Source organism: Phocoena sinus, chromosome 6, assembly GCF_008692025.1.
Source record: "Phocoena sinus isolate mPhoSin1 chromosome 6, mPhoSin1.pri, whole genome shotgun sequence".
Lineage (NCBI taxonomy): Eukaryota > Metazoa > Chordata > Mammalia > Artiodactyla > Phocoenidae > Phocoena > Phocoena sinus.
This window is the reverse complement of record NC_045768.1, coordinates 81078925-81106312: the sequence shown is the minus strand read 5'-3', so window position 1 is coordinate 81106312 and position 27388 is coordinate 81078925. Positions and strand designations below refer to the sequence as shown.

Genomic DNA, 27388 nt, shown 5'->3' with positions numbered 1-27388 from the left:
GGAAATAAATTCCAATTCAAATAAATACTGCCCTCTTCGAAGCAGACACCCCTGGTAAATTACACATCTGTACAGAAATATCACTACTTAAAACATTTTGGGAACTTTGCGGGTGGGCAGGGGGGACACCTATGTGATGGCAAATCACAATCCTTTGGGAATTAAAAGCCAATCAGAGGGGACTTCCCTGGTGGCACAGTGATTAAGAACCCGCCTGCAAATGCAGGGGGCACGGGTTCGATCCCTGGTCCAGGAAGATTTCACATGCCGCGGAGCAACTAAGCCCGTGCGCCACAACTACTGAGCCTGCACTCTAGAGCTGGCGAGCCTCAACTACTGAGCCCATGTGCCACAACTACTGAAGCCTGCATGCCTAGAGCCTGTGCTCTGCAACAAAGACAAGCCACAGCAATGGAAGCCCGTGCACCGCAATGAAGAATAGCAACTGCTCTCCGCAACTAGAGAAAGCCTGCACGCAGCAATGAAGACCCAACGCAGCCAAAACTAAGTCATAAAATAAAATAAATTAATTAAGAAAAATAGCCAATCAGAGCCAAGTGTAATTAATCAAGTGGGTAACAGAATTTGCTATAAAAATCAGCTGTGCCTATAAAGTGGTCTGGTTGGATTTTTTATTTTTATGAGCTTTAAACACTGAAAACAGTCCAGGAACATGTGCCCGGTCTCCTAAGATAATCCATTTTGACAGACAGAACCCGCAGGAGACATAAGATTAACCACGCTTCTTTAAGGATGAGTATCATTATTCAACAGTTATATTTCACATGATATACCTCAACCCTTTCAGGTGAAATTATTTTCATGGCTGGACATTTAAATAACTTTATTTCTTTAAACAAATTTATTTATTTTATTTGTTTTTGGCTGCACTGGGTCTTCATTGCTGCACGCGGGCTTTCTCTAGTTGCCGTGAGCAGGGGCTACTCTTCATTGTGGTGCGCGCGCTTCTCATTGAGGTGGCTTCTCTTGTACAGTACGGGCTCTAGGCACGTTGGTTTCAGTAGTTGTGGCACGTGGGCTCAGTAATTGTGGCTCACAGGCTCTAGAGGGCAGGCTCAGTAGTTGTGGCACATGGGCTTAGCTGCTCCACGGCATGTGAGATCTTCCTGGACCAGGTCTCAAACCCATGCCCCCTGTATTGGCAGGCGGATTCTTAACCACTGCGTCACCAGGGAAGTCCTTAAATAACTTTAGACTGATAGACAAACTGCTGGTCAAGTGTGGATGACTCCAGGTTATTTCAAATATCCCTGAGGCCTGGACTTAACCCCAGGTTCTCATAACCTTCAGAGCAGTGGTTCAGAACACTGCCTACATATTAGAATCACCTGGAAAAAAACTACAATGCTTAGACCCACCCCAGGAGATTCTGATTCAATTGCTCTGAGGCAGAAACTGGGCACTGGTGTTTTAAAGTGCTCCTTAAATGACTGACCACCTGATCTGTATCACAGTGGTGTTCTCTGACAGTCATGACAGGGCCCCATTTCTGCTGAAGGCTTCCTAAAGATAATTCATGTGTAGGATTAATTTCTTGTTACTGAATTTACTAAAATGCCAACTAAGGGAAGGAACAGATGAGTCCCTGAGTTCTGACCTATGGAAGCAGTCAAAGGAAGAGGAAGGGCTGATTGTCCAGCAGATGGCAGACCATGCTGTTTAGCTCAGTCTGAAGAGCTCTCCCCACAATGATATTCCCCAGCACCGTCCCTGCATCCTGATCACAAGACCTCTGATCCAACCCTTGCTCCATGCAATAGAAGCGAGGTACCAGTGGAAATAAGTATGACAGTCTGATGTCTGTTTCCTCTTAGATTTGGGTAATAAAAGCAAGTGTTACCATTTCTTGACCACTTACCATGTGCCAGGCTCTGTACCAAGTCTCTTGAGTGTGTTAATTAATTTAATATTCATAGAACTCTGTAACTATTTTTTATCTATCATTATTATCTTACAGGTCCAGAAACTGAAGCTCAGAGAAGTAATTTGTCCAACAGCACATAACCATTAAGAAATAAACCAAGGAATTAAACCTTTGTCTGAAGCCAAAGCCTACAGAAATTTATTTGTAACTGATCAACTGTTTATTATTGTGCATCTCCCTCCTCATCTGTAAAATGGAGTGATAAATATCTATACATCACTGGGCTGTTGTAAGGATTCAACGAGTCAACTTTCGCAGAGTACCTGGCACAAAGCAAGTGCTCAGTAAATGATACCACACTGTCCCTCACCCAGTCCTGTTACGTGCTAACCAGATATGTGTACTTAGAGCTGCAAGCAAAGCGTGTTCACCCGGAATCTCCAGGAGTATAGTGTTCCAACTTACAGGTTACAGGAATGTGGGCAGTCGTGGCCAGGCTGTTTCTTTCTACAGACCTCACCACAACTATGTGGAATTTCATTTCTGCTCCATTCAGGATTCTTTACCTTGCCTAAAACATATCAAATAAGAGAGTCAATGGTATAAACTTCAACTGCATCCTAGACTTCGATGAAATAATATAATATAGCCAGACAGCACGAAACATCAGGATGGTGTTCATTAGTTCAATAAACACATTGTTCTAAAATAAGAAGGTGGATGTAATGCTACTCATCAAAAGCTTCACTGAGTATGATAAATTCTGGTTTGTCTGGAAAAGACAAATCATCATTTTTACTGATGAAAATGCCACTTTGACTAATGGACACATTTAATTTACGATTTAAACAAAACCTACAAGATAAGCTTTCTGTAAATGGGTCTTTGAATTGATATGGGAATATCTACTGTAAGGATCAGAAAGAGGGAATAAGGGAAGAGAGCAATGGGGGGAGGGGAGAGGCAGTAAGAAATGGAAAGGACATAAGTCCCCCAGTATAGTAGGAACTCGCCTATTCTAAAGTTAAAATACAAGCATAAAAGGGTTATAATTTTTAAATCTTTATTGGAGTATAACTGCTTTACAATGGTGTGTTAGTTTCTGCTTTATAACAAATGAAACAGTTATACATATACATATATCCCCATATCTCCTCCCTCTTGCTTCTCCCTCCCTCCCACCCTCCCTATCCCACCCCTCTAGGTGGTCACAAAGCACAGAGCTGATCTCCCTGTGGCTGCTTCCCACCAGCTATCTATTTTACGTTTGGTAGTGTATATATGTCCATGCCACTCTCTCACTTTGTCACAGCTTATTCTTCCCCCTCCCCATATCCTCAAGTCCATTCTCTAGTAGGTCTGTGTCTTTATTCTCTAGTAGGTCTGTGTCTTGGTCTTCATGACCATTTTTTTTCCTCTTAGATTACATATATATGTGTTAGCATATGGTATTTGTTTTTCTCTTTCTGACTTACTTCACTCTGTATGACAGACTCTAGGTCCATCCACCTCACTACAAATAACTCAATTTCGTTTCTTTTTATGGCTGAGTAATATTTCATCGTACATATGTGCCACATCTTCTTTATCCATTCATCTGTTGATGGACACTTAGGTTGCTTCTATGTTATGGCTATTGTAAATAGAGCTGCAATGAACATTTTGGTACATGACGCTTTTTGAATTATGGTTTTCTCAGGGTATATGCCCAGTAGTGGGATTGCTGGGTCATATGGTAGTTCTATTTGTAGTTTTTTAAGGAACCTCCATACTGTTCTCCACAGTGGCTGTATCAATTTACATTCCCACCAACAGTGCAAGAGGGTACCCTTTTCTTCACACCCTCTCCAGCATTTTTTGTTTGTAGATTTTTTGATGACGGCCATTCTGACTGGTGTGAGATGATATCTCATTGTAGCTTTGATTTGTATTTCTCTAATGATTAATGATGTTGAGCATTCTTTCACGTGTTTGTTGGCAATCTGTATATCTTCTTTGGAGAAATGTCTATTTAGGTCTTCTGCCCATTTTTGGATTGGGTTGTTTTTTTGATATTGAGCTGCATGAGCGCTTGTAAATTTTGGAGATCAATCCTTTGTCAGTTGCTTCATTTGCAAATATTTTCTCCCATTCTCAGGGTTGTCTTTTCGTCTTGTTTATGGCTTCCTTTGCTCTGCAAAAGCTTTTAAGTTTCATTAAGTCCCATTTGTTTATTTTTGTTTTTATTTCCATTTCTCTAGGAGGTGGGTTAAAAAGGATCTTGCTGTGATTTACGTCATAGTGTTCTGCCTATGTTTTCCTCTAAGAGTTTGATAGTGTCTGGCCTTACATTTAGGTCTTTAATCCATTTTGAGTTTATTTTTGTGTATGGTGTTAGTGAGTGTTCTAATTTCATACTTTTACATGTACCTGTCCAGTTTTCCCAGCACCATTTATTGAAGGCTGTCTTTTCTCCACTGTATATTCTTGCCTCCTTTATCAAAGATAAGGTGACCATATGTGCATGGGTTTATCTCTGGGCTTTCTATCTTGTTCCATTGATCTATATTTCTGTTTTTGTGCCAGTACCATACTGTCTTGATTACTCTAGCTTTGTAGTATAGTCTGAAGTCAGGGAGCCTGATTCCTCCAGCTCTGTTTTTCTTTCTCAAAATTGCTTTGGCTATTCGGGGTCTTTTGTGTTTCCATATAAATTGTGAAATATTTTGTTCTAGTTCTGTGAAAAATGCCAGTGGTAGTTTGATAGGGATTGCATTGAATCTGTAGATTGCTTTGGGTAGTAGAGTCATTTTCACAATGTTGATTCTTCCAATCCAAGAACATGGTATATCTCTCCATCTATTTGTATCATCTTTAATTTCTTTCATCAGTGTCTTAAAATTTTCTGCATACAGGTCTTTGGTCTCCTTAGGTATGTTTATTCCTAGATATTTTATTCTTTTTGTTGCAATGGTAAATGGAAGTGTTTTCTTAATTTCACTTTTTCATCATTAGTGTATAGGAGTGCTAGAGATTTCTGTGCATTAATTTTGTATCCTGCTACTTTACCAAATTCATTGATTAGCTCTAGCAGTTTTCTGGTAGCATCTTTAGGATTCTCTATGTATAGTATCATGTCATCTGCAAACAGTGACAGCTTTACTTCTTTCTTGATTTGGATTGCTTTTATTTCCTTTTCTTCTCTGATTGCTATGGCTAAAACTTCCAAAACTATGTTGAATAAGAGTGGCGAGAGTGGGCAACCTTGTCTTGTTCCTGATCTTAGTGAAAATGGTTTCAGTTTTTCACCATTGAGGATGATGTTGGCTGTGGGTTTGCCATATATGGCCTTTATTATGTTGAGGAAAGTTCCCTCTAGGGTTATAATTTTATAATCAATGTCACTCCACAAATTTTAGTAAGCCTATTCCATGAACTTAGTGCAGGGGCAGGATGAGTAAAACTGAGGCGCGGGACTCCTCCTTGCCCTTGAGCTATTCATCCTCACTTGGGCAATTTACACCCTAAATGAAGCCTGTTCCCAGTCCTTGGTCTCTGCTGTTCTCTCCTGTCTGTCTCTTTCAGAAATCTTATTCATGCTGTGTGGTTCAATACATCTAAAGGCCGATGAGTCCCAAATCTACATTTTCTGCATTGCCCTGAATCCTCAGTTTCAGTCCTACATGTCCAACCGTCTGCTGAACATCTGTGCTTGGGGTTTCACAGTCACTTCAAATTGCCTATGTATCTACAGTCAAAGTTAGCATCTTCCCTCTTAGATTCCACCCTCTCCAGGGTTCCCTATCTGTTAGTGACACCATCACTGTCAGAGTCACACAAACTCAAAAACTAGAGGCATCCTCCTTTTTCTTTCTCTATTCTATTTAGTCACCAAATCTTGTCAATTTTCCTACATAGTGTATCTCACAACTCACCTCCCCCTCTACTCCTGCTGTTCCTCTCTACTGGCCAGACCTCATCTCTAGACTATTAGAATAGCTCCCCTGCCTCTGTGCTTTCTTGTTCCAATATGGTGCCCAGGTTTTCTCCTACCATCTCTCAGTGGCCCAACCTCTTTTCCCTGACTCTCAATGATGTTTTTTTCCTTCATCTGCCAGAGTTCTGCATTAGACTCCTTCTCACCCATTACCCTTTCACCTACTAGAATCCCATCTATTGCTCTCACCTGTGACTATCTTCCCTAATTCCTGATCTTTCTTCAAACATTCCTAACTCCTTGGAGAACAGCTTCCACTGGATGTCTTACTCCTCCAACTCAACACTTCAACTCCAACTCCAACTGAACTCATTGTCCCCACCAAACCTGGTTCACTTGCCCTGCCCTTTTCTGTTCTTAGTATCACCATTTCCAAAAGCATGAAACTTTGGAGTCACATTTGGGTTCCTTCCTTTCCCACTGCTGTTAATTCATGTTTACCTTTGAAATCTTATATCCCTTCCTTTCTGTTCCACTCTAAAACCCATTGCAGACTTTGACTATTCTTCATCTGGGTTACTGTAAGTCCCCAAACTGTTTAGGTCCCAAAATACTCTACTACTGCCACCAGACTAATCTTCATAAAGAATCAGGGAATTCCCTGGCAGTTCAGTGGTTAGGACTCTGCATTTCCACTGGAGGGGGCCCAGGTTTGATCTCTGGTTGGGGAACTAAGATCCCACATGCCTTAGCATGGCCAAAAAAAAAAAAAAAAAAAACACACACACACACTAATGCCCTCAGTGGCTTCCCAGCACCTGACAAATGAAGTCCCAATATCTAGGCCTGGCATGAAGAAGTCAGCCCTACCTTTTCAGTCATCTCAAACTCCTCCATCTTCATAGACCCTGGGCTCCATAAATGGATGACTTCCTCTTCTCCCAGCAGATCCTAAGACTTCTTGGTGTTAAACCTAGTTTTCAAGCCTGGTTCAATTCTACCTCCTTCAGGAAAGCTCTTAATCCTCCAGCCAGAAGTCAAACTCACCCCAAAGATCTCCCACAGACTTTGTAGTAGAATAGCAAGTTAATTGTGCCTTAAATTTTAGACTGTAAGCTCTGGGAAGTCAGTAAATAGTCTCATTCTTCTCTGTTTCTCCATGGTATCTGTTACATTAATAAGTTCACAATAAGTATATTAAACCAATGGTCTCCTTTTTTTACTCAGCTGCGTTGCGTGGCTTGCAGAATGTGGGATCTTAGTTCTGCAATCAGGGATTGAACCCAGGCCCTTGCCAGTGAAAGCACAGAGTCGTAACCACTGGACTGCCAGGGAATTCCCGACCAATGATCTCCTTGAAGAGCAGAGTGGGGCAAAGTCCTCAGGTAAAATCAGGCCATTATTTGCCTTCCCACACCATTCCACCTCACTCAGATCATCGTGACCTTCATCCCCACATTCTTCTGCCTTCTTAGGGTCTCATATCCAATTTGTCAGTGAAGGCTTTAACAAGATTTTAAATTTCATTATGATGCTTCATGTTTAAAAATCCTTTAAAAATAAGGTAATTAAGCCTGGGTATTGGTCTTATTTGTCCAATTTTCAATTGATCTCTTGCTTCCAGTTTCATGCTGCCTTTCCAGTAGTACATTCAAGAATATTCATTCCTTCAGCTAATACTAATTCAGTATCTATTAAGGGTCAGATTTTGGCAAAAGAACATACAGGACCAACAGATTCTGGATAAGAGTGGCCAAAGTGGGAGAGGAGATAAGGAAGCGGAAGCTTCCTTTGGAAGCGGACAGTTGGGGTCAGATCTTGAATGACACAGTGGATGAGATTTAAAAAAAAGAAGGGGAAGAACACTGTAGATAGCTGAGTTCACAAAGAGATTGAGTCTAGAAGTGTTGATGGTCAGTGACTGACTCTTGGTGAAAGCTGGCAGTTAAGTAACAGGAAAGGAGAAATATGAGCAAATTAGTTAGAAAAATAAGGAGAACAGGTAAAAAAGAAACAGAAAGAGCTAGTCATTTCAAGAAGTGAATGGTCAAAAGCATTAAGGGCTGCTGTGTGGACAAAAAGGTTAAGAATTTATAAATCAGCCCTGGATTTGGTCAGGAAAGGGTCATTGATGATTTCTGAATAAGTTTCAGTGAGGTAATGAGGACAGAGATAAAAATGCAATGGTTCAAGGAGGGAGACAAATGGTTAAGAAATAAAATCCGAAAAATTGACAGCCAGATGGTAAAGGTTACCCATTAAAAGACAGGCAGGAAAGAGGAAAAAAAGAAAAAAAAAAAAAAAAAAGACACGCAGGAAATAGGTTAGCAACAGATGAGCATGTGGATCATGAAAAGTTTTTTTCCTAACACATGGAAGAACTGACCTATGCAAAACCAGGAAGAAGTATTCCATAAAGAGGGAGGGCACAAGGATAGTTTGCAATGATGGTTTACAGAAAATCTCTCTTTATAAAGAACAATGACTGATTTCTTGGATTAAAATAAAGTACACTTCACCATTACTCTTTACTCATGTTGCTCAAATCTAGAATTTCAAAGCTGTTACCATTAGAGATGAGAAGAAGCCCATGTCTGTATCCACCTCTGCCATCTGGTCAGCTCTGATCTAAACTAAGATCAAGGAGACCTGGTGGGCATGATGAGAAGGCTCATCTCCAGAACAGTCTGCCAAGAACACAAAGGCCTGTGACTCTAGCTGTGTAACAGACCACATGCATGTGATGTCTTACAAACTCCTGTAGCTCTGAAGTCTTATTAGTGACTTCTAAAACATGCCCAGCACACCGCCTCTCCTGGGCTGGGAACTGAGGTACAATAAGCAAAGTGAAAGAGACTCCAGTGTATGCAAAAAAACTCACCACAGAAACAAGTATAGTTATTAGGAACATGTGCAGAAACATTCTGACATGCAGGGCACCTCCAACCACTCTGGCCATCTGTCAAGAAAAATGAGAGGAAATCAAAATAATTTCCTTACAAAAGCACATGTAATTTAAGAATTTTTAAATCTATGGAAAGCCATAATATTGAAGCAGTAGTAGTAATTTCCATGTTAAGGATATCAGACATTTAAGAAACAAATTCACAATACTGAATTCTTTGCTTAAATATTGCATTTAGGCTTATATTTATAAGGACCTCATATCGTGAATACAGTGGGTATCCATTTCATTCCATTTTAAAAAATTGAGATATAATTAACATATAACATTGTGTAAGTTTAAGGTACACAACATGTTGATTTGATACATTTATATATTACAAAATATGATTATTACCACAGTCTTAGTTAACACCTCTATCACTTCATAAAATTAACATTTCATTTTGTGGGACAGTGTTCTATTATTTTTAATATCAAAGTAAGCATCTGAATCTTGGTTTGAAAAAAAAAGTAGGATAAAATACTTGAGTACATGCAGAAAAACTCAAATGTCTTAAATTAGAAGAGCCAAAGTTCAGAAAGCATATTTTTAGTAAAATTTGCATTATCCCTAAACACTAGTATACTTTGGGAAAAGCCCACAAAATACTATGGAGAAGATCTGTTAAAGGCAAAGCAACCTCAAAATCCTAAGGGTAAATTAAACATTGTTTTCTATAAATTTTCTAAAGCAAACTATACAAGAAATGTTTTCCAATGAATAAGCTACAAGGATGCATAGTACAACACAGGGAATATAGCTAATATTTTATAATAACTATAAATAGAATATAACCTTTAAAAATGGTGAATCACCATGTTGTACATCCGAAACTGACATAATATTGTACATCAACTATACCCCAATTTAAAAAAAATCGTTCTTTATAGTTGCTACTTGGATAAAAGCTACCATTTTCAGTAAAAGTGACTGATTTTGTTGTACCCTAAGTATATTTTAATTTGTTATGCTTAGCTGGTTTAAGATTTATAGCTTAAACCAAATATGTGATCAGGGCAACATATGTGATCAAAATATGTGATCAGGGCAACATACTCTCCCTGCAGATAAAACACTTAAGAGAAATTAAGTAGTTTTTTAAAGCTAAGTTTAAAACCTGAACATATCTAATGAGTGAGAATAACTACTCAGAAGAGAGAGATGACTGACCTGCTTGAGACGCTGGAGACCTTGCCCATTTCTTTATGCAGTTCAAATGAAACACATGGTAACAGCTCTGACAACTCCACACTGGGGCTGTGACACGAACCAATTCACAGCACACCATGCACTCATATTTTTCTGTGGTTAGCTGTTCAATTAAAGAACCTGTTTAGAAAACAAAACAGATAAACTCAAACACAGAAAAACATTCTGTAGTCAACCAAGGATCAGCAAGGCATTTGAGAGGAGAATTCAAATGTAGAGATTTTAAGGGATGTCTGATTCCGAGCAAGGTGACTGTTCAGAGTTTGAGGCCAGGAAGGGGCAGGAATATGCTGAGGTAGAGGACTTAGGAAGCAGACATTCAGGTAGGGATTCCCACAATTGAGGAAACATTCCCAAGAAACTGCCCAGGATCCTAGCAGAATAGCCAAACGCCCCTTGTAACACACGGCTTAAGCATTCACAGGAGAAACATGCTGTAGCACCTTGCCTTGCCCTCTCAATCTGGAAGGCTCTGCATCTACCACATTCATGGATTCAGGTTAGGGAAGGGCTCGTGAAGCTACAGTGGTCAGGTGCAAGAAACCTAAGCCTAGACACGTTCCAACAACCCATGGTGGTGAGATGGTTCTAGTAGATGCCCTGAAAGTCTTTGGTTGTTCACTCAAGAAAGACAGGCTTGATGCCTACCACAAGTCCCATGGTAGGATTACTAGACTGAGGGAGACACAGTCTCTGGCTCCAGAAGCTCAGCGTCTATGAGAGAGACCAGCGTATAACATCCTAAGAATCCTCCCAGATTTACTCTTCAATACGTTCACCCAGTTCCAGACTTTTCCTTCAAATACGATCTCAGCAAAATCTTTCTAAATCCCAAGTGTACCCAGACCTGAGAGTATGTGTGTGTGTATTTTTTTTTTAACAACACCTTTTTATTAATTAATTAATTAATTTTTGCTATGTTGGGTCTTGGTTTCTGTGCGAGGGCTTTCCCTAGTTGTGGTGAGCGGGGGCCACTCTTCATCGCGGTGCGCGGGCCTCTCACTATCACGGCCTCTCTTGTTACAGAGCACAAGCTCCAGACGCGCAGCCTCAGTAGTTGTGGCTCACGGGCCTAGTTGCTCCGCGGCATGTGGGATCCTCCCAGACCAGGACCCGAACCCGTGTCCCCTGCATTAGCAGGCAGATTCTCAACCACTGCGCCACCAGGGAAGCCCTGTATTTTTTTTTGAGTCCATATTTTTAGCATTTATTTCACAATACTATTTTATTTGTTATAAGGTCCAAGTAAGTTATAAGAATAAAACAACTAACCTTAAATACACCATACCAAGTGTTGTGCTAAAGCACTTTACACATATTTAATTCTCCTAACAAGGATATAATAGAGATACCATTTTATAGATGAAGAAACTGAGGCTCAAAGTAGTTAAAGCACTTACCTAAGATCATATAACCAGAAATTTAAAAATCAAAATTCAAACTCGTCATCTGACTCAAAAGTTCACATTTTAGTCATTCCATAGTATTAGCTCCCTAAGATTACTTTCTGTTTGTCCAGTTCAAAGTCAAAAGAAATACACAACATCAAGACTGTAAGCTCTGGGAGGCAGGACCAGAGGCTCGTCTGCCTTGCTCACTGTAGTATATCCAATGCCTGGCATATACCAAACGCTCAGTAATATTTATTGAATGAATGGATGAAAGAATAAACGAGTATCATCTAGTCTGCTCCATAACCTCTTTCCTTTGAAAGTTTTAGGCTTTAGTAGTTTCTGGGATAGCTCTTTCCCTCTGGAGAAAGCCTGGAATAAAGATACTGCAAGTGACTGATTAAAAGGAAATTACCTGCTTTAGATACAGATGAACACATCATAAAATTGAATTCTATTATAAAAGCCGAGGAATCAGACTTAGATTCTTTCTTAAAAGTAGAGATACCCGGACTTCCGTGGTGGCGCAGTGGTTGAGAGTCTGCCTGCCAATGCAGGGGACACAGGTTCGTGCCCTGGTACGGGAAGATCCCACATGCTGCGGAGTGGCTGGGCCGGTGAGAAATGGCCACTGAGCCTGCGCGTCTGGAGCCTGTGCTCCGCAACGGGAGAGGCCACAACAGTGAGAGGCCCGCGTACCGCAAAAAAAAAAAAAAAAAAAAGTAGGGATACCCTACCCTGCATAGGTTAACATTTCTGAATAACAGAGTCAATTATATTTCCTACCAGTTACCATGCTACATGTGGAAGATTCTGGAGCAGTAAGTTAGGTGAGAGCTCATTAGAGAGTGAGATTAAGTTTGAGCCATCTATATGTGAGGCTGGTTGGGGCAGAGGAAGAGTCTGTGAGAATTATACTTGTGGTGAATTTTATAGAAAATGCCTATTGACCATTCCAGAATAGAACTGAGTTAGAATTAAGAACACAGAAAGGTAAGTGAAGTACGGAACCCACCTGAGAACACTACAATTTTTACCCTGAGGACTGTCTTTTTATTTTACTGTTTCTCTTATTCATTAGTTTATTGCTTGTTAATGAAGAACTATTGTGATGTTTCTAAGTCCAGTCACGGTGAAATTTGACCACTAGGATGCACATACATTTAGTTATGTGGTGACAGCTGTCAACTTTGAATAGCCTACAAATTACTGCCTTTACAAAGCTGTCAACTTTGAATAGCTGACAAATTGCAGCCTTTCCAAAGGCTGTCTCTTTCATCCCATGTTCAGTATGTCGGCAAACCCTGCTGGCTTTACCTTCAAAATATATCCAGAATCCAACCTCTGCTGCTAACACTCTGGTCTAAACCACTATCCACTCACCTGGATTATTACAATGGCCTCCTAACTAGTCTCCCTACTTCAGTCTATTCTCACCACAGCAGCCAGAGGGAGTCCGTCAAAATGCAAATTATTAATAGATGATACACTCCTCTGCTCAGAAGTTGCCAATGGTTCCTACATCACATGCCTGTAAAAGCCAAAGTCCTTACAATGGCCTTCATTGGCCCCCGGTCCTCATCTGTGATTCCTCTTTCCCTAGGCCACCACTCTGAGACGACACTGCCTCCTTCCCAGCCCTAAACTGGAAGGCAGATTCCTGCAGGAAGGTGTTTACAACTTGCTATTCCCTCTGCCTAGAATACTGTCCCCCAGACATTTGCACAGCTCAGTCCCTCACCCGCTTCAGGTGATTACTCAAAATGTGGTCTTCTCGGGCTTCCCTGGTGGTGCAGTGGTTGAGAGTCTGCCTGCCAATGCAGGGGACACGGGCTTGAGCCCTGGTCTGGGAGGATCCCACATGCTGCGGAGCAACTAGGCCCGTGAGCCACAACTACTGAGCCTGTGCGTCTGGAGCCTGTGCTCCGCAACAAGACAGGCCGCGACAGTGACAGGCCAATGCACTGCGATGAAGAGTGGCCCCCGCTCGCCACAACTGGAGAAAGCCCTCGCACAGAAACGAAGACCCAACACAGCCAAAAATAAATTAATTAATAAGTTAATTTTAAAAAATGTGGTCTTCTCAATGAGGCAGTCTCTGGCCACACTTTAAGAACTGGAACCCACCCCTCCCCCCCAAAAAACAAAACAAACTGTAACCCACTCCCTCAGCATTCCCTGTCTCCCTTATCTTTCTTCACACCACTTAAGTCTTATCATATATTTTACCTTGTTTATTTCCTAACCCTACACATAGAAGGTACTCAATAATACCTGTTGTATGAATGAATGAAAATAATAAATAAAATAATAGTAAAAGGTTTTAGAAACATACTAGAAAGACAAACAGTATAATTCTTTCACCAACATTTCAGTTTTATCTAAGCGTGTAACATATGTAAAACATGGTACTATTCTGGAATAGCTCTCTGCTAGTGAACTATCACATTTCAGGTGCAAGACTCTTGTCCATGCTGGATGCAGCCCTATCCTGACCACTGGCTCTTCTTCAATCCTAGGCCCTCTCCCACTAGGGCTTCTCCATCATTCCCCAGTCATGACTGTATATTCTCTATACTTTTACTTTGATAGTATGTCAGTAAAGAGGGTGACAACCCACTTAAAAAACCAGAAGAACAGAGACCTGTCTGGAGAATGCACTACAAACTTTTCAGATACACCAATAAATAACTGTCTTAAAAAAAACAAAACAATCCTGATTTGAAAAATCCAAGTGTAGGGCTTCCCTGGTGGCGCAGTGGTTGAGAGTCCGCCTGCCAATGCAGGGGACACGGGTTTGTGCCCTGGTCCGGGAAGATCCCACATGCCGCGGAGTGGCTAGGCCCAAGAGCCATGGCCGCTGGGCCTGCGCGTCCGGAGCCTGTGCTCCGTAACAGGAGAGGCCACAACAGTGAGAGGCCCGCATACCACAAAAAAATAAAAGAAAAATCCAAGTGTAAAAAGACATTTTTGAGGCAAACAGGGAAATTCAATTGTGGACCAGGTATTAGATGATTTCAAGGAATTATTACTAATTTTGTTAAGCATAATAACGGCACTATGATTATGTAAGAAAACGGCCATATTTTTTAAATAGATGTAACCTAAAAGTATATGAAGGTGAAATAGCCTGATATCTGGAATTTACTTTAAAATATATCAGCAAAAAAAAGGGGGGGAGACAGAGATTGTTTAAATATTAATGCATATCTATTTATGGCATATTATATATTAATTTAAAATAAGGTTTACAAAGATTTCTTAATGAGTGGAAAAATATAACACTATAATAAGCAATAAAAGAATAAAGATCATTTTTATTATATGATTTCAACTATGTAAAACTGAGCATTGAAAAATTCTTTAAGGAAACAGACTAAAAGGTTAAAGCTGATTATATCTGGATGGTGGGAATAAAGGTAAATTAACCTATCAACTTTAGTAAGCTGCCTTATTTAAGGTAAGGCAGCTGTTTTTAAAAAGCTAATACAATGTAAGCATGATCAACGTGTTCAAGATGGTCTTCCTGAGTCTGAAGCATATGTCAGACATCACACTTATTTATGTGAGTCTAAGGCCTATGGCAGAACTTAGGGGCTGGATGTAAAGGTTTAGAAATCAGTACAGCCCAGAGGCAGTGGTTTGAAAGTACAGAACTGGTTGTAATCTCCCAATGAAGCCTTATCAAGTAAGAAGAGAGGGCTGACCGGAGATGGAAACAACCTAAGCGCCCATCATCGGATGAATGGATAAAGAAGATGTGGCACATATACACAATGGAATATTACTCAGCCTTAAAAAGAAATGAAATTGAGCTATTTGTAATGAGATGGATAGACCTAGAGTCTGTCATACAGAGTGAAGTAAGTCAGAAAGAAAAAGACAAATACCGTATGCTAACACATATATATGGAATTTAAGGGAAAAAAATGTCATGAAGAACCTAGGGGTAAGACAGGAATAAAGACGCAGACCTACTGGAGAACGGACTTGAGGATATGGGGAGGGGGAAGGGTGAGTTTTGACAGGGCGAGAGAGAGTCATGGACATATACATACTAACAAACGTAGTAAGGTAGATAGCTGGGGGGAAGCAGCCGCAAGGCACAGGGATATTAGCTCGGTGCTTTGTGACAGCCTGGAAGGGTGGGATGGGGAGAGTGGGAGGGAGGGAGACGCAAGAGGGAAGACATATGGGAACATATGTATATGTATAGCTGATTCACTTTGTTATAAAGCAGAAACTAACACACCATTGTAAAGCAATTATACCCCAATAAAGATGTTTTAAAAAAATAAATAAATAAATAAAGTAAAATTAAAAAAAAAAAAAAAAAAAAAAAGAAGAGAGGGCTGAGATAAAGCCCTAGGTAACACCAACATTTAGGAAAGAGGTGGAGGAAGAGAAGAGTGAAGGACATAAACAGGAACAGTCAAGGAGAACAAGGACCAGAAGTGTGTGATAACAAAGGAGTCAAGGAAGTTACATTTCAGAAAAGACCCCTTTGTGTCCAACTCAAAGGGAAGTCCAGGATAATAGTAAGGACTGAGTCATTTGTGACCTACCAGTAGCTCTGAGTCAAGTGGTGATGATGCCAGAGGACTGAGACATGAAATCAGATTAGGGAAAAGGACACAGAGTGGATGACTCTTTTTTTTTTTTTTTTTTTTTTTTGCGGTACGCGGGCCTCTCACTGTTGTGGCCTCTCCCGTTGCAGAGCACAGGCTCTGGACGCGCAAGCTCAGCGGCCATGGCTCACGGGCCCAGCCGCTCCGCGGCACGTGGGATCTTCCCGGACCGGGGCACAAACCCATGTCCCCTGCATCGGCAGGCGGACTCTCAACCACTGCGCCACCAGGGAAGCCCCAGAGTGGATGACTCTTGATTAGACTGAATGGAAGGAAAGAAACACTACTGGGAGGTCCCGTATGGGGCAAGTTTTTCTTTTAGAGGGCAGGACAGACTCAAGAAGAGCTTCAGGTTGAGAACTTGGAGTAGTAGATGTGGAAAGGTTGATGAAAGGAAATAAAAGAGATCTCAGAATGAAAGAAAAGGAATAACAGGCACAGATGTCTCTGAGTTTGCTTAGAGAGAGCAAAAAGTTGAGAAAATTATGCCCTTTCTCAGTGATGACCTCCCCTTTCTCAGTGAAGTAGGAGGCAAGGAGGTCCACTGAGGTTGAGAGATCAATGTTAGGAAGGTTTGGATAAGTGTGGAAAAGGTTTGGAATAGTCTTAGATGAAAATGGGAGGGACAGCTGCCCAAGGTCATATAAGGGGAAAATGGCAGTGCTGAAAGCCAGCTGAGCTGGAGACCACTATTCAAAAATATTTACTGGGAACTGACCATGTACCAGACACTCTTTAGACACTAAGGGTATACAGTGAACAAAACAGACAAAAATCTTCTGCCCTTATGAAGTTTACTATCTTGTGGTGGAAGGTAGCCAATAAACAAATAAATAATGAAAATAAGTAGTATCATCAAATAGTAATAAGTGCTATGGAAAAAAATAAGCCAGGAAAAGAGGTTAGCAAGGGTCGGCAGTGGGGGAAGTATTATAGTTTTAAACAGGGTGATCAGGAAGGCTTTCCTCAGAGGGCGAGTGAATTTGCAGCAGTGCCAAATCTATACTGTTATACGATTTCCTGAAATGGCATTCTGTTATCCAGATAGGGTAGAAAAGCTAGACTGCAGCATCCATCCAGGGATGGGATCCTGGCAAATGTCTTGGCAGAAGGATAATACTTCAAATGACTTACAGTAAGGCCTAGCCTGAAGAGGGGATGAAGAAGGATGGAGACTGAACTGATAGTGGGTGGAAAAGACTGGGAGAGCCAAAAGGATAGGAGGATATGGTCAGAAAGCAGAACACAGGACTTTAGAATTTCAGAGACGGGGCATCCCCAGGGTCATTTCCTTGGTAGTGGGTGTGGAGGTGGAACGGATATGAAGGTCACTGCAGGTGACAAGATCAAAGAACCTGAGGATGACATAACCCCCATGATCACTGAAGTCACACAGAACAACAGCAGGATTTATGGTAAATCAGTAGTTCTCAAACTTGAATGTGCATGAGAACCACCTGGAGGCTTGTTAAAAGAAGAGACTGCTGGGCCCCACACCCAGAATTTCTGTTTACTAACACTGAGGTGAGGCCCAAGAATGTGCATTTCTAACAAGTTCCCAGGTATTGCTGACAGCTGCTGATCTGGGACTATACCTTGAGAATCACTGGGGTAGAAAAAAGATACAGGCTAGATGCATTAATAAATGAGGCGGGGGCTGGGAGATTTGGAGGCTAACAGATGACAAAGATAAGGAGACATGGAAGGGGATGGAGAGAAAAGGTCATGCAGCATTAGCTTCAAAAGAGCAGGGATTCTGATACAAAGGTAGAAGAATAATAGCTTAGAAATGACACTGGGGAAGGAGTGTGCACTTCCCGTCTTCCAGAAAGTAAGGTAAGTGGGATAAGGGAAAACAGCAGGCTCTGAGGCTGTAAGGAAGTGGTGACCCGACAGAAGGCCATAGGTCAATTAAGAGCAGGAGCAGAGCCAAAACAAATGAAGGATATAGGGGGCTTTGTTACTGCAGAATGAGGGATCCAGGCAGTCTGGGAGGACTGGGCAGTGCTAGGTTCTCTCAGTTCAGAGTGAGAGTAAGCAAAGCCCACTCTCAAACAGCCACGGACACTTATATTTGGGGTAAGCCTCTCTTTCTATTCCAATCAAGCTTTCATCTCCACTACTCCACTAAAACTGCTCTTAGCAAGACCAGTAACCTTGAGGAAACTTGCTCAAGCTTCTTAGATAGCCTCATGCACCAGAGGACAGAAAGCAGAAACTAGAAGAACTACAATCCTGCAGCCTGTGGAACAAAAACCACATTCACAGATAGACAAGATAAAAAGGCAGAGGGCTATGTACCAGATGAAGAAACAAGATAAAACCCGAGAAAAACAACTAAATGAAGTGGAGATAGGCAACCTTCCAGAAAAAGAATTCAGAATAGTGAAGATGATAGTGAAGATGATCCAGGACCTTGGAAAAAGAATGGAGGCAAATTTCAAGAAATGTTTGACAAAGACCTAGAAGAATTAAAAAACAAACAAACAGAGATGAACAATACAATAACTGAAATGAAAAATACACTAGAAGGAATCAACAGCAGAATAACTGAGGCAGAAGAACGGAAAAGTGACCTGGAAGACAGAATGGTGGAATTCACTGCTGCGGAACAGAATAAAGAAAAAAGAATGAAAAGATGATGAAGACAGCCTAAGAGACCTCTGGGACAACATTAAGTGCAACAACATTCACATTATAGAGATCCCAGAAGGAGAAAACAGACAGAAAGGACCCAAGAAAATATTGGAAGAGATTATAGTCAAAAACTTCCTTAACATGGGAAAGGAAAGAGCCACCCAAGTCCAGGAAGCACAGACAGTCCCAGGCAGGATAAACCCAAGGAGAAACATGCCGAGACACATAGTAATCATGCTGACGAAAATTAAAGACAAAGAAAAATTATTGAAAGCAGCAAGGGAAAAACGACAAATAACATACAAAGGAACTCCAATAAGGTTAACAGCTGATTTCTCAGCAGAAACTCTACAAGCCAGAAGGGAGTGGCACGACATATTTAAAGTGATGAAAGGGAAGAACCTACAACCAACATTACTCTACCCAGCAAGGACCTCATTCACATTCGATGGAGAAATCAAAAGCTTTACAGACAAGCAAAAGCTAAGAGAATTCAGCACCACCAAACCAGCTCTACAACAAATGCTAAAGGAACATCTTTAAGTGGGAAACACAAGAGAAGAAAAGGACCTACAAAAACAAACCCAAAACAATTAAGAAAATGGTAATAGGAACATACATATCAATAATTACCTTAAACATGAATGGATTAAATGCTCCAACTAAAAGACACAGGCTCGCTGAATAGATACAAAAGCAAGACCTATATATATGCTGTCTACAAGAGACCCACTTCAGACCTAGGGACACATACAGACTGAAAGTGAGGGGATGGAAAAAGATATTCCATGTAAATGGAAATCAAAAGAAAGCTGGAGTAGCAAAACTCATATCAGATAAAGTAGACTTTAAAACAAAGAATGTTACAAGAGACAAGGAAGGACACTACATAATGATCAAGATATCAATCCAAGAAGACATAACTCTTTTAAATATATATGCAGCCAACACAGGAGCACCTCAATACATAAGGCAACTGCTAACAGCTATAAGACAGGAATTGACAGTAACACTATAATAGTGGGGAACTTTAACACCTCATTTACACCAATGGACAGATCATCCAAACAGAAAACAAATAAAGAAACACAAGCTTTAAATGACACAATAGACCAGACAGATTTAATTGGTATTTATAGGACATTCCATCTGAGAACAGCAGATTACACTTTCTTCTCAAGTGAGCACGGAACATTCTCCAGGATAGATCACATCTTGGGTCACAAATCAAGCCTCAGTAAATTTAAGAAAACTGAAATCATATCAAGCATCTTTTCTAACCACAACACTAGGAGATTAGAAATGAATTACAGGGAAAAAAACATAAAAAACACAAACACATGGAGGCTAAACAATACATTACTAAATAACCAAGAGATCACTGAAGACATCAGAGGAAACCAAAAAATACCTAGAGACAAATGACAATGAAAACACGACTATCCAAAACCTATGGGATGCAGCAAAAGCAGTTCTAAGAGGAAAGTTTATAGCAATACAATCCTACCTCAAGAAACAAGAAAAATTTCAAATAAACATCTTACCCTTACACCTAAAGGAATTAGAGAAAAAAGAACAAACAAAACCCAAATTAGCAGAAGGAAAGAAATCATAAAGATCAGAGCAGGGCTTCCCTGGTGGCGCAGCGGTTGAGAGTCCGCCTGCAAATGCAGGGGACATGGGTTCGTGCCCCAGTCCGGGAAGATCCCACATGCCGCGGAGTGGCTGGGCCCATGAGCCATGGCTGCTGGGCCTGTGCATCCAGAGCGACGGGAGAGGCCACAGCAGTGAGAGGCCCACGTACCGCAAAAAAAACAAAAAAAAACAAAAAAAAACAAAAAAAAACAAAAAAAAAAAAAAAAAAAGATCAGAGCAGAAATAAATGAAACGGAAACAAAGAAAACAATAGCAAAGATCAATAAAACTAAAAGTTGGTTTTTTGAGAAGATAAACAAAATTGATAAACCATTAGCCAGACTCATCAAGAAAAAGAGGGAGAGGACTCAAGTAAAAATTGGAAATGAAAAAGCAGAAGTTACAACAGACACCACAGAAATACAAAGCATCATAAGAGACTACTACAAGCAACTCCATGCCAATAAAATGGACAACCTGGAAGAAACAGACAAATGCTTAGAATGGTACAACCCTCTAAGACTGAACCAGGAAGAAACAGAAAATATGAACAAACCAATCACAAGTACTGAAATTGAAACTGTGATTGAAAATCTTCCAACAAACAAAAGTCCATGACCAGATGGCTTCACAGGTGAATTCTTCAAACATTTAGAAAAGAGCTAACACCCATCCTTCTCAAAGTCTTCCCAAAAACTGCAGAGGAAGGAACACTCCCAAACTCGTTATGGGAGGTCCCCATCACCCTGATACCAAAACCAGACAAAGATACTTCAAAAAAAGAAAATTACAGACCAATATCACTGATAAATATAGATGCAAAAATCCTCAACAAAATACTAGCAAACAGAATCCAACAACACATTAAAAAGCTCATACACCATGATCAAGTGGGATTTATCCCAGGGATGCAAGGATTCTTCAATATACGCAAATCAATCAATGTGATACACCATATTAACAAACTGAAAAATAAAAATCATATGATCATCTCAATAGATGCAGATAAAGCTTTTGACAAAATTCAACACCCATTTATGATAAAAACTCTCCAGAAAGTGGGCATAGAGGAAACCTACCTCAACATAATAAAGGCCATATACAACAAACCCACAGCAAACATCATTCTCAATGGTGACAAACTGAAAGCATTTCCTCTAAGATCAGGAACAAGACAAGGATGTCCACTCTCACCATATTATTCAATATAGTTTTGGAAGTCCTAGCCATGGCAATCAGAGAAGAAAAGGAAATAAAAGGAATACAAGTTGGAAAAGAAGAAGTAAAACTGTCACTGTTTGCAGATAACTTGATACTATACCTAGAGAATCCTGAAGATGCCACCAGAAAACTACTAGAGCTAATCAATGAATTTGGTAAAGTAGCAGAATACAAAATTAACGCACAGAAATCTCTTGCATTCCTATACACTAATGATGAAAAATCTGAAAAAGAAATTAAAGAAACACTTCCATTTACCATTGCAACAAAAAGAATAAAATCCTAGGAATAAACCTACCTAGGGAGAAAAAAGACCTGTATGCAGAAAACTATAAGACACTAATGAAAGAAATTAAAGATCATACAAACAGATGGAGAGATATACCATGTTCTTGAATTGGAAGAATCAATATTGTGAAAATGACTATACTACCCAAAGCAATCTACAGATTCAATGCAATCCCTATCAAATTACCAATGGCATTTTTTACAGAAGTAGAACAAAAACATCCTAAAATTTGTATGGAGACACAAAAGACCCCGAATAGCCAAAGCAGTCTTGAGGGAAAAAAACGGAGCTGAAGGAACCAGACTCCCTGACTTCAGTCTATACTACAAAGCTACAGTAATCAAAACAATATGGTATTGGCACAAAAACAGAAATATAGATCAATGGAACAGGATAGAAAGCCCAGAGATAAACCCATGCACCTATGGTCAACTAATCTATGACAAAGGAGGCAAGGATATACAATGGAGAAAAGACAGTTTCTTCAATAAGTGGTGCTGGGAAAATTGGACAGCTACATGTAAAAGAATGAAATTAGAACACTCCCTAACACCATACACAAAAATAAACTCAAATGGATTAGAAACTTAAATGTAAGACCAGATACTATAAAACTCTTAAAGGAAAACATAGGAAGAACACTCTTTGACATAAATCACCGCAAGATCTTTTTTGACCCACCTCCAAGAGTAATGGAAATAAAAACAAAGATAAACAAACGGGACCTAATGAAACTTAAAAGCTTTTGCAAAGCAAAGGAAACTACAAACAAGACAAAAAGACAACTCTCAGAATGGGAGAAAATATTTGCAAACGAATCAACAAAGGATTAATCTCCAAAATATATAAACAGCTCATGCAGCTCAATATTAAAAAAAACAAACAATCCAATCCAAAAATGGGCAGAAGACCTAAATAGATATTTCTGCAAAGAAGACATACAGATGGCGAAAAAGCACATGAAAAGCTGCTCAACATCACTATTAGAGAAATGCAAGTCAAAAGTACAATGAGGTATCACCTTACACCAGTCAGAATGGGCATCATCAGAAAATCTACGAAGAACAAATGCTGGAGAGGGTGTGGAGAAAAGGGAACCCTCTTGCACTGTTGGTGGGAATGTAAATTGATACAGCCACTATGGGGAACAGCATGGAGGTTCCTTAAAAAACTAAAAATAGAATTACCATATGACCCAGCAATCCCACTACTGGACATATACCCAGAGAAAACCATAATTCAAAAAGACACATGCACCCCAATGTTCATTGCAGCACTATTTACAATAGCCAGGTCATGGAAGCAACCTAAATGCCCACTGACAGATGAATGGATAAAGAAGATGTGGTACATATATACAATGGAATATTACTCAGCCATAAAAAGGAACGAAATTGGGTCATTTGTAGAGACGTGGATCAATCTAGAGACTGTCGTACAGAGTGAAGTAAGTCAGAAAGAGAAAAACAAATATCATATATTAACGCATATATGTGGAACCTAGAAAAATGGTACAGATGAACCAGTTTGCAGAGCAGAAATTGAAACACAGACGTAGGGAACAAACGTATGGACACCAAGCGGGGAAAGAGGTGGGGCAGGGGGGTGGTGGTGGTGCGATGAATTGGGAGATCGCGATTGACAAATATACACTAATATGTATAAAATAGATAACTAATAAGAACCTGCTGTATAAAAAAATAAATTAAATAAAATTCAAAAAAAAAAAGACCAGTAACCTTCACATTGCCAAATCCAACAGTCAATGTGCAGTTATCCTGCTGTACTGATCAACAGCATTTAGCACAATTATCACTGCCTCCTCCTTGAATTTCTTTACTTGGTGTTTAGAACGTTTCACATCCTAGTTCAGTTTACTCTTTCTCCGTTTCCTTTACTGGATGCTCATTTTCCAGCCAAGCCTAGGTAGGCTCCATCCTCACTCTTTTTTTGTCTAACTACACTCACACCTTAGGTGATCTCCTCTAGTCAATTAAATACCATCTCTACACTGACAATGCCCAAATTTAAATCTCTAGTCCAGATCTCTTCTGTGAATTTTATATCCAACTTTCTATTTAACATATCCATATGGTAGTCTAGTAGACAACTCAAATCTAATAAATTTAACCAAATTCTTTATCTTTCCTGAACAAGGAGGAGACAAAGCAAAACATATGCAAAAACACATTTTCCAACAAGGAAAGGCTAAGAAATTGTCACTGATTGGAGAATAAGGACACATGCTGATTAAATGCAATGTGATATCCTGGATTGCACCCTGGAGCAGGAAAAGGGTATTAGTGGAAAAACTGGTGAAATCCAACTAAAGTCCGGGGGAATTCCCTGGCGGTCCAGTGGTTAGGACTCTGTGCTTTCACTGCCAAGGGCACAAGTTCAATCCCTGGTCAAAAAACTAAGATCCCACAAGCCTTGCTGGAAGCCTCGTGGCGTAGCCAAAAAAAAAGTCTGAAGTTTAGTCAATACCATGGTACCAGTGTTAATTTCTTAGTTTTGACAAAGATGTTAACATTACAGGGAGCTGGGTGAAGAGTGTATGGGAATTCTCTGTTCTATCTCTGCAAACTTTCTATAAATCTAAAATTATTCCTAAGTGAAAAGTCTAAAAAACGAACACTGCTTTCCCCTCCCACGCGCTACACTGCACTGTGCGGCAATTCTCACCTTCCACATTGCTCAGGAACAACAGCCTGGCTGCGTCCTGGACTCCTCATGCTCCCGCATCCAACATCCAGTCTATCTGTAAATTCTGTCAGCTTTACCTCCCAAATACACCCAGAGTCTAACCAATTCTTACCTCTTCCACCACTGATACCTTCATCCAAGTCTCCATCAAGTACCTGAATTACCACAACAGCCTCCTAACTCATTCCCTTGCTGCCTTAGGGCCCATTCCTCACACAGCCGACTGAGTGATCATTTTACAATGCTTGTAAGATCACGCCATCCCGTCTCCAAAAACCTCCCAGCTACTTCTCATCTTCCTACTCAGAATCAAATCTAAGAGCCTCATATGATCCAGCCCCTGTGATTTCTCTGACCTCCCCTACTGCCCACCTCTTCATTGCTCACAATGCCCCCCTCCCACCCCAATCTACACTTGCTTCTCTCTCTGCCTGAAATGCCCTTCTCCAGAGAGCCATGTGGTGCACTTCTGCACTTCCTTCTGGTCTATGTTCAAATATCTCTGTATCAAAGAGACCAACCTATGTAAACTGGCGCCCCTGTTACTCTGTCCTCTTAACCTGCTTTATGGGACCTCCCTGGTGGCACAGTGGTTAAGAATCCACCTGCCAATGCAGGGGACACAGGTCCGAGCCCTGGTCCAGGAAGATCCCACAGGCCATGGAGCAACTAAGCCCCCGTGCACCACAACTACTGAGCCTGCGCTCTAGAGCTCACGAGCCACAACTACTGAGCCCGTGTGCCACAACTACTGAAGCCCACACGCCTAGAGCCCGCTCTCCACAAGAGAAGGCACTGCAATGAGAAGCCCGCACACTGCAACGAAGAGTAGCCCCTGCTCGCCACAACTAGAGAAAGTCCACACGCAGCAATGAAGACCCAATGCAGCCAAAAATAAATTTTTAAAAACCCTGCTTAAAAAAGCAAACAATCAAAAAAAACCCCTGCTTTATATTTTAGCTCTTATCACCTGACATAAATATTTAAGTGCTTTCTACCTGTCTTCCCTACCAGAATGTATATCTCGTTAGTGCTGTATTCCCAGTACCTAGAACAGTGGTTGGCACATAGCATCTACTCAATAAATATGAATAAAGAGGTCTCAAGAAAATGCTGGGATGTAAAGCCAGAGAGATTTGTTAGGCAGAACTCTAAGGTGGCCTCCAAGATTCCCAGCTCCTGGTGTGCATGCCCTGGATAATCTCCCCTCAAGTATGGGTGGACCTGATCTAATCAAGTGAGCCCTTTTAAAAGAGTCTAGTGATCAGAGACAGAAGTCAGAGAGATGTAAAGAATCTGTAGCAAATTCTTTCCTGTAGGCTCTGAAGAAGCAAACTACCATGCTGTGAAGGGGCCATGTGGTAAGGAATTGTGGGTGGCCCCTCGGAGCTGAGAGTGATCCCCAGCCAGCAAGAAAATGGGGACCTCGATCCTACACCCATTAGGAGCTAAATCCTATCAACAACCAGTGAGCATCAAGGACCCCACACATCAGATGAAACTGCATCTCTGGCCAAATTTCAGTCCTGTGAGACCCTGAGTAGAAAGCTCAGCTAACCCGTACCCAGACTCCTGACCCACAGAAACCATGACATGGTAAAGTTGTGTTATCTTAAGCCACTACATTTGTGGTAATTTGTTATGAAGCAATAGGAAACTATCAACCAGCCTTGAGGATTCAAGAACAACTCTGGTATAACATTGCCTTTGTTCACACACAAGTCGAGATCCCAAGAAGGACTGCCTGGTGAAGCAAATGAGAACTAGAACTATAGGCCTGTGTAAAAACAGGCCCGGGCAGGTGGTGGCTCCCTGTGTTAGGCTGTATGTCACATTAAACTGGAGGGAGACCAGAATGGTGAAGGTCCATGAGAAAAAGCTGGTGGAATGAAGCTATTTAGCCTGGATAAAATATATACTCAGGGTAAAATGAGAAGTGTCTTCAAATACTGCAAAGAGCTGATGTGTAATGAGTGGGAAGGAAGCTGTGAGGAGAGAGACTAGCTTCTGTGTAGTTCCAGAGGACAGAATCTGAACTAGGAGATAGGAAATATTTACAGGAAAGAAGTTTTCAGTTTAATGTAAGAAAGAACTTTCTAACAGTCGAGCTGAGTATCTACTGTGTTCTAAGAGCTGTGCTAAGCAATGGAGATATAAAACTGAAAGGAAAAATATGGTCTCTGCTTTCAAGGACCATATAAACTAGTGGAGGGCACTGACACATAAACAAATGATGGTTTCCAGTGGTAAGTGCTATAAAGAAGCATATATATGTAAGGGAAGGACATATCACAGGGCTGGAAAAGATTAATGCTATCTGTGGAGGTGACAAAAGGTTTTCTGGACATGTGACTAAACTATAGCTTTTGAAATATGAGTAAGAATTCACCAGTGAGCTGAGTAGTAGACAGTGTAGACAGAAGGAGCCACATATGCAACAGCATGGAAAGATGACAGTATAGAGTCCAGGGAGTAAAATGTGGTAGGGACTGAGGCAGCAGCAGATGAGGCTGTTGGGTAAGGCAGAAGGCAGAATCTGTAGGTGACGAGAAAAAGTGAACAGAATTAAGCAGGGGAGTGACACAGGTCAATACGTGTTTTAGAAAGATCACTTTCTGATGCTGACGTAAGAGGTGAACTCAAAGAGAAAAACTGGAGATGGCAAGATTAGTTAGGAACTGTTGCAGATAAGCAGATAAGAGATGATGCAGGCTGGATCCAGGAGAGGCAGTGGAGATGTTACCACCCCTTACTTGTGCTTTCAGAATTCAAAACAAATCTTGTAACCAAACATCTATTCCACCCATACCTGCACTTTTTAAATTCCTTATTTGTTAAGAAAAACGTTCCTTACCTGTATTTGCTTATGATATATAAAAACTAAGTAAGTGGTTACCTATTGGGGAGGGGAGCAGGTGGTGGCA

At 40.7% G+C, this 27388-nt stretch overlaps 1 protein-coding gene across 10 annotated transcripts in view; it reads right to left on the bottom strand.

Annotated features, from left to right (window-relative positions):
- Window positions 1-27388, bottom strand: part of NFX1 (nuclear transcription factor, X-box binding 1) — a 90994-nt gene that overhangs the window by 58679 nt on the left and 4927 nt on the right. For all 10 annotated transcript variants that reach the window (XR_004350321.1, XR_004350320.1, XR_004350322.1 and 7 more), the window contains exons 3-5: window positions 9919-10077; window positions 8683-8760; window positions 2351-2456 (exon numbers count right to left, since the gene is read on the bottom strand). Coding sequence is in view for 6 of the 10 variants with exons in the window: in XM_032634589.1 (XP_032490480.1) it covers window positions 2351-2456; window positions 8683-8760; window positions 9919-10077 (343 nt within the window). In the remaining 4 variants the exon portion in view is untranslated. The remainder of the gene's footprint in view (window positions 1-2350; window positions 2457-8682; window positions 8761-9918; window positions 10078-27388) is intronic.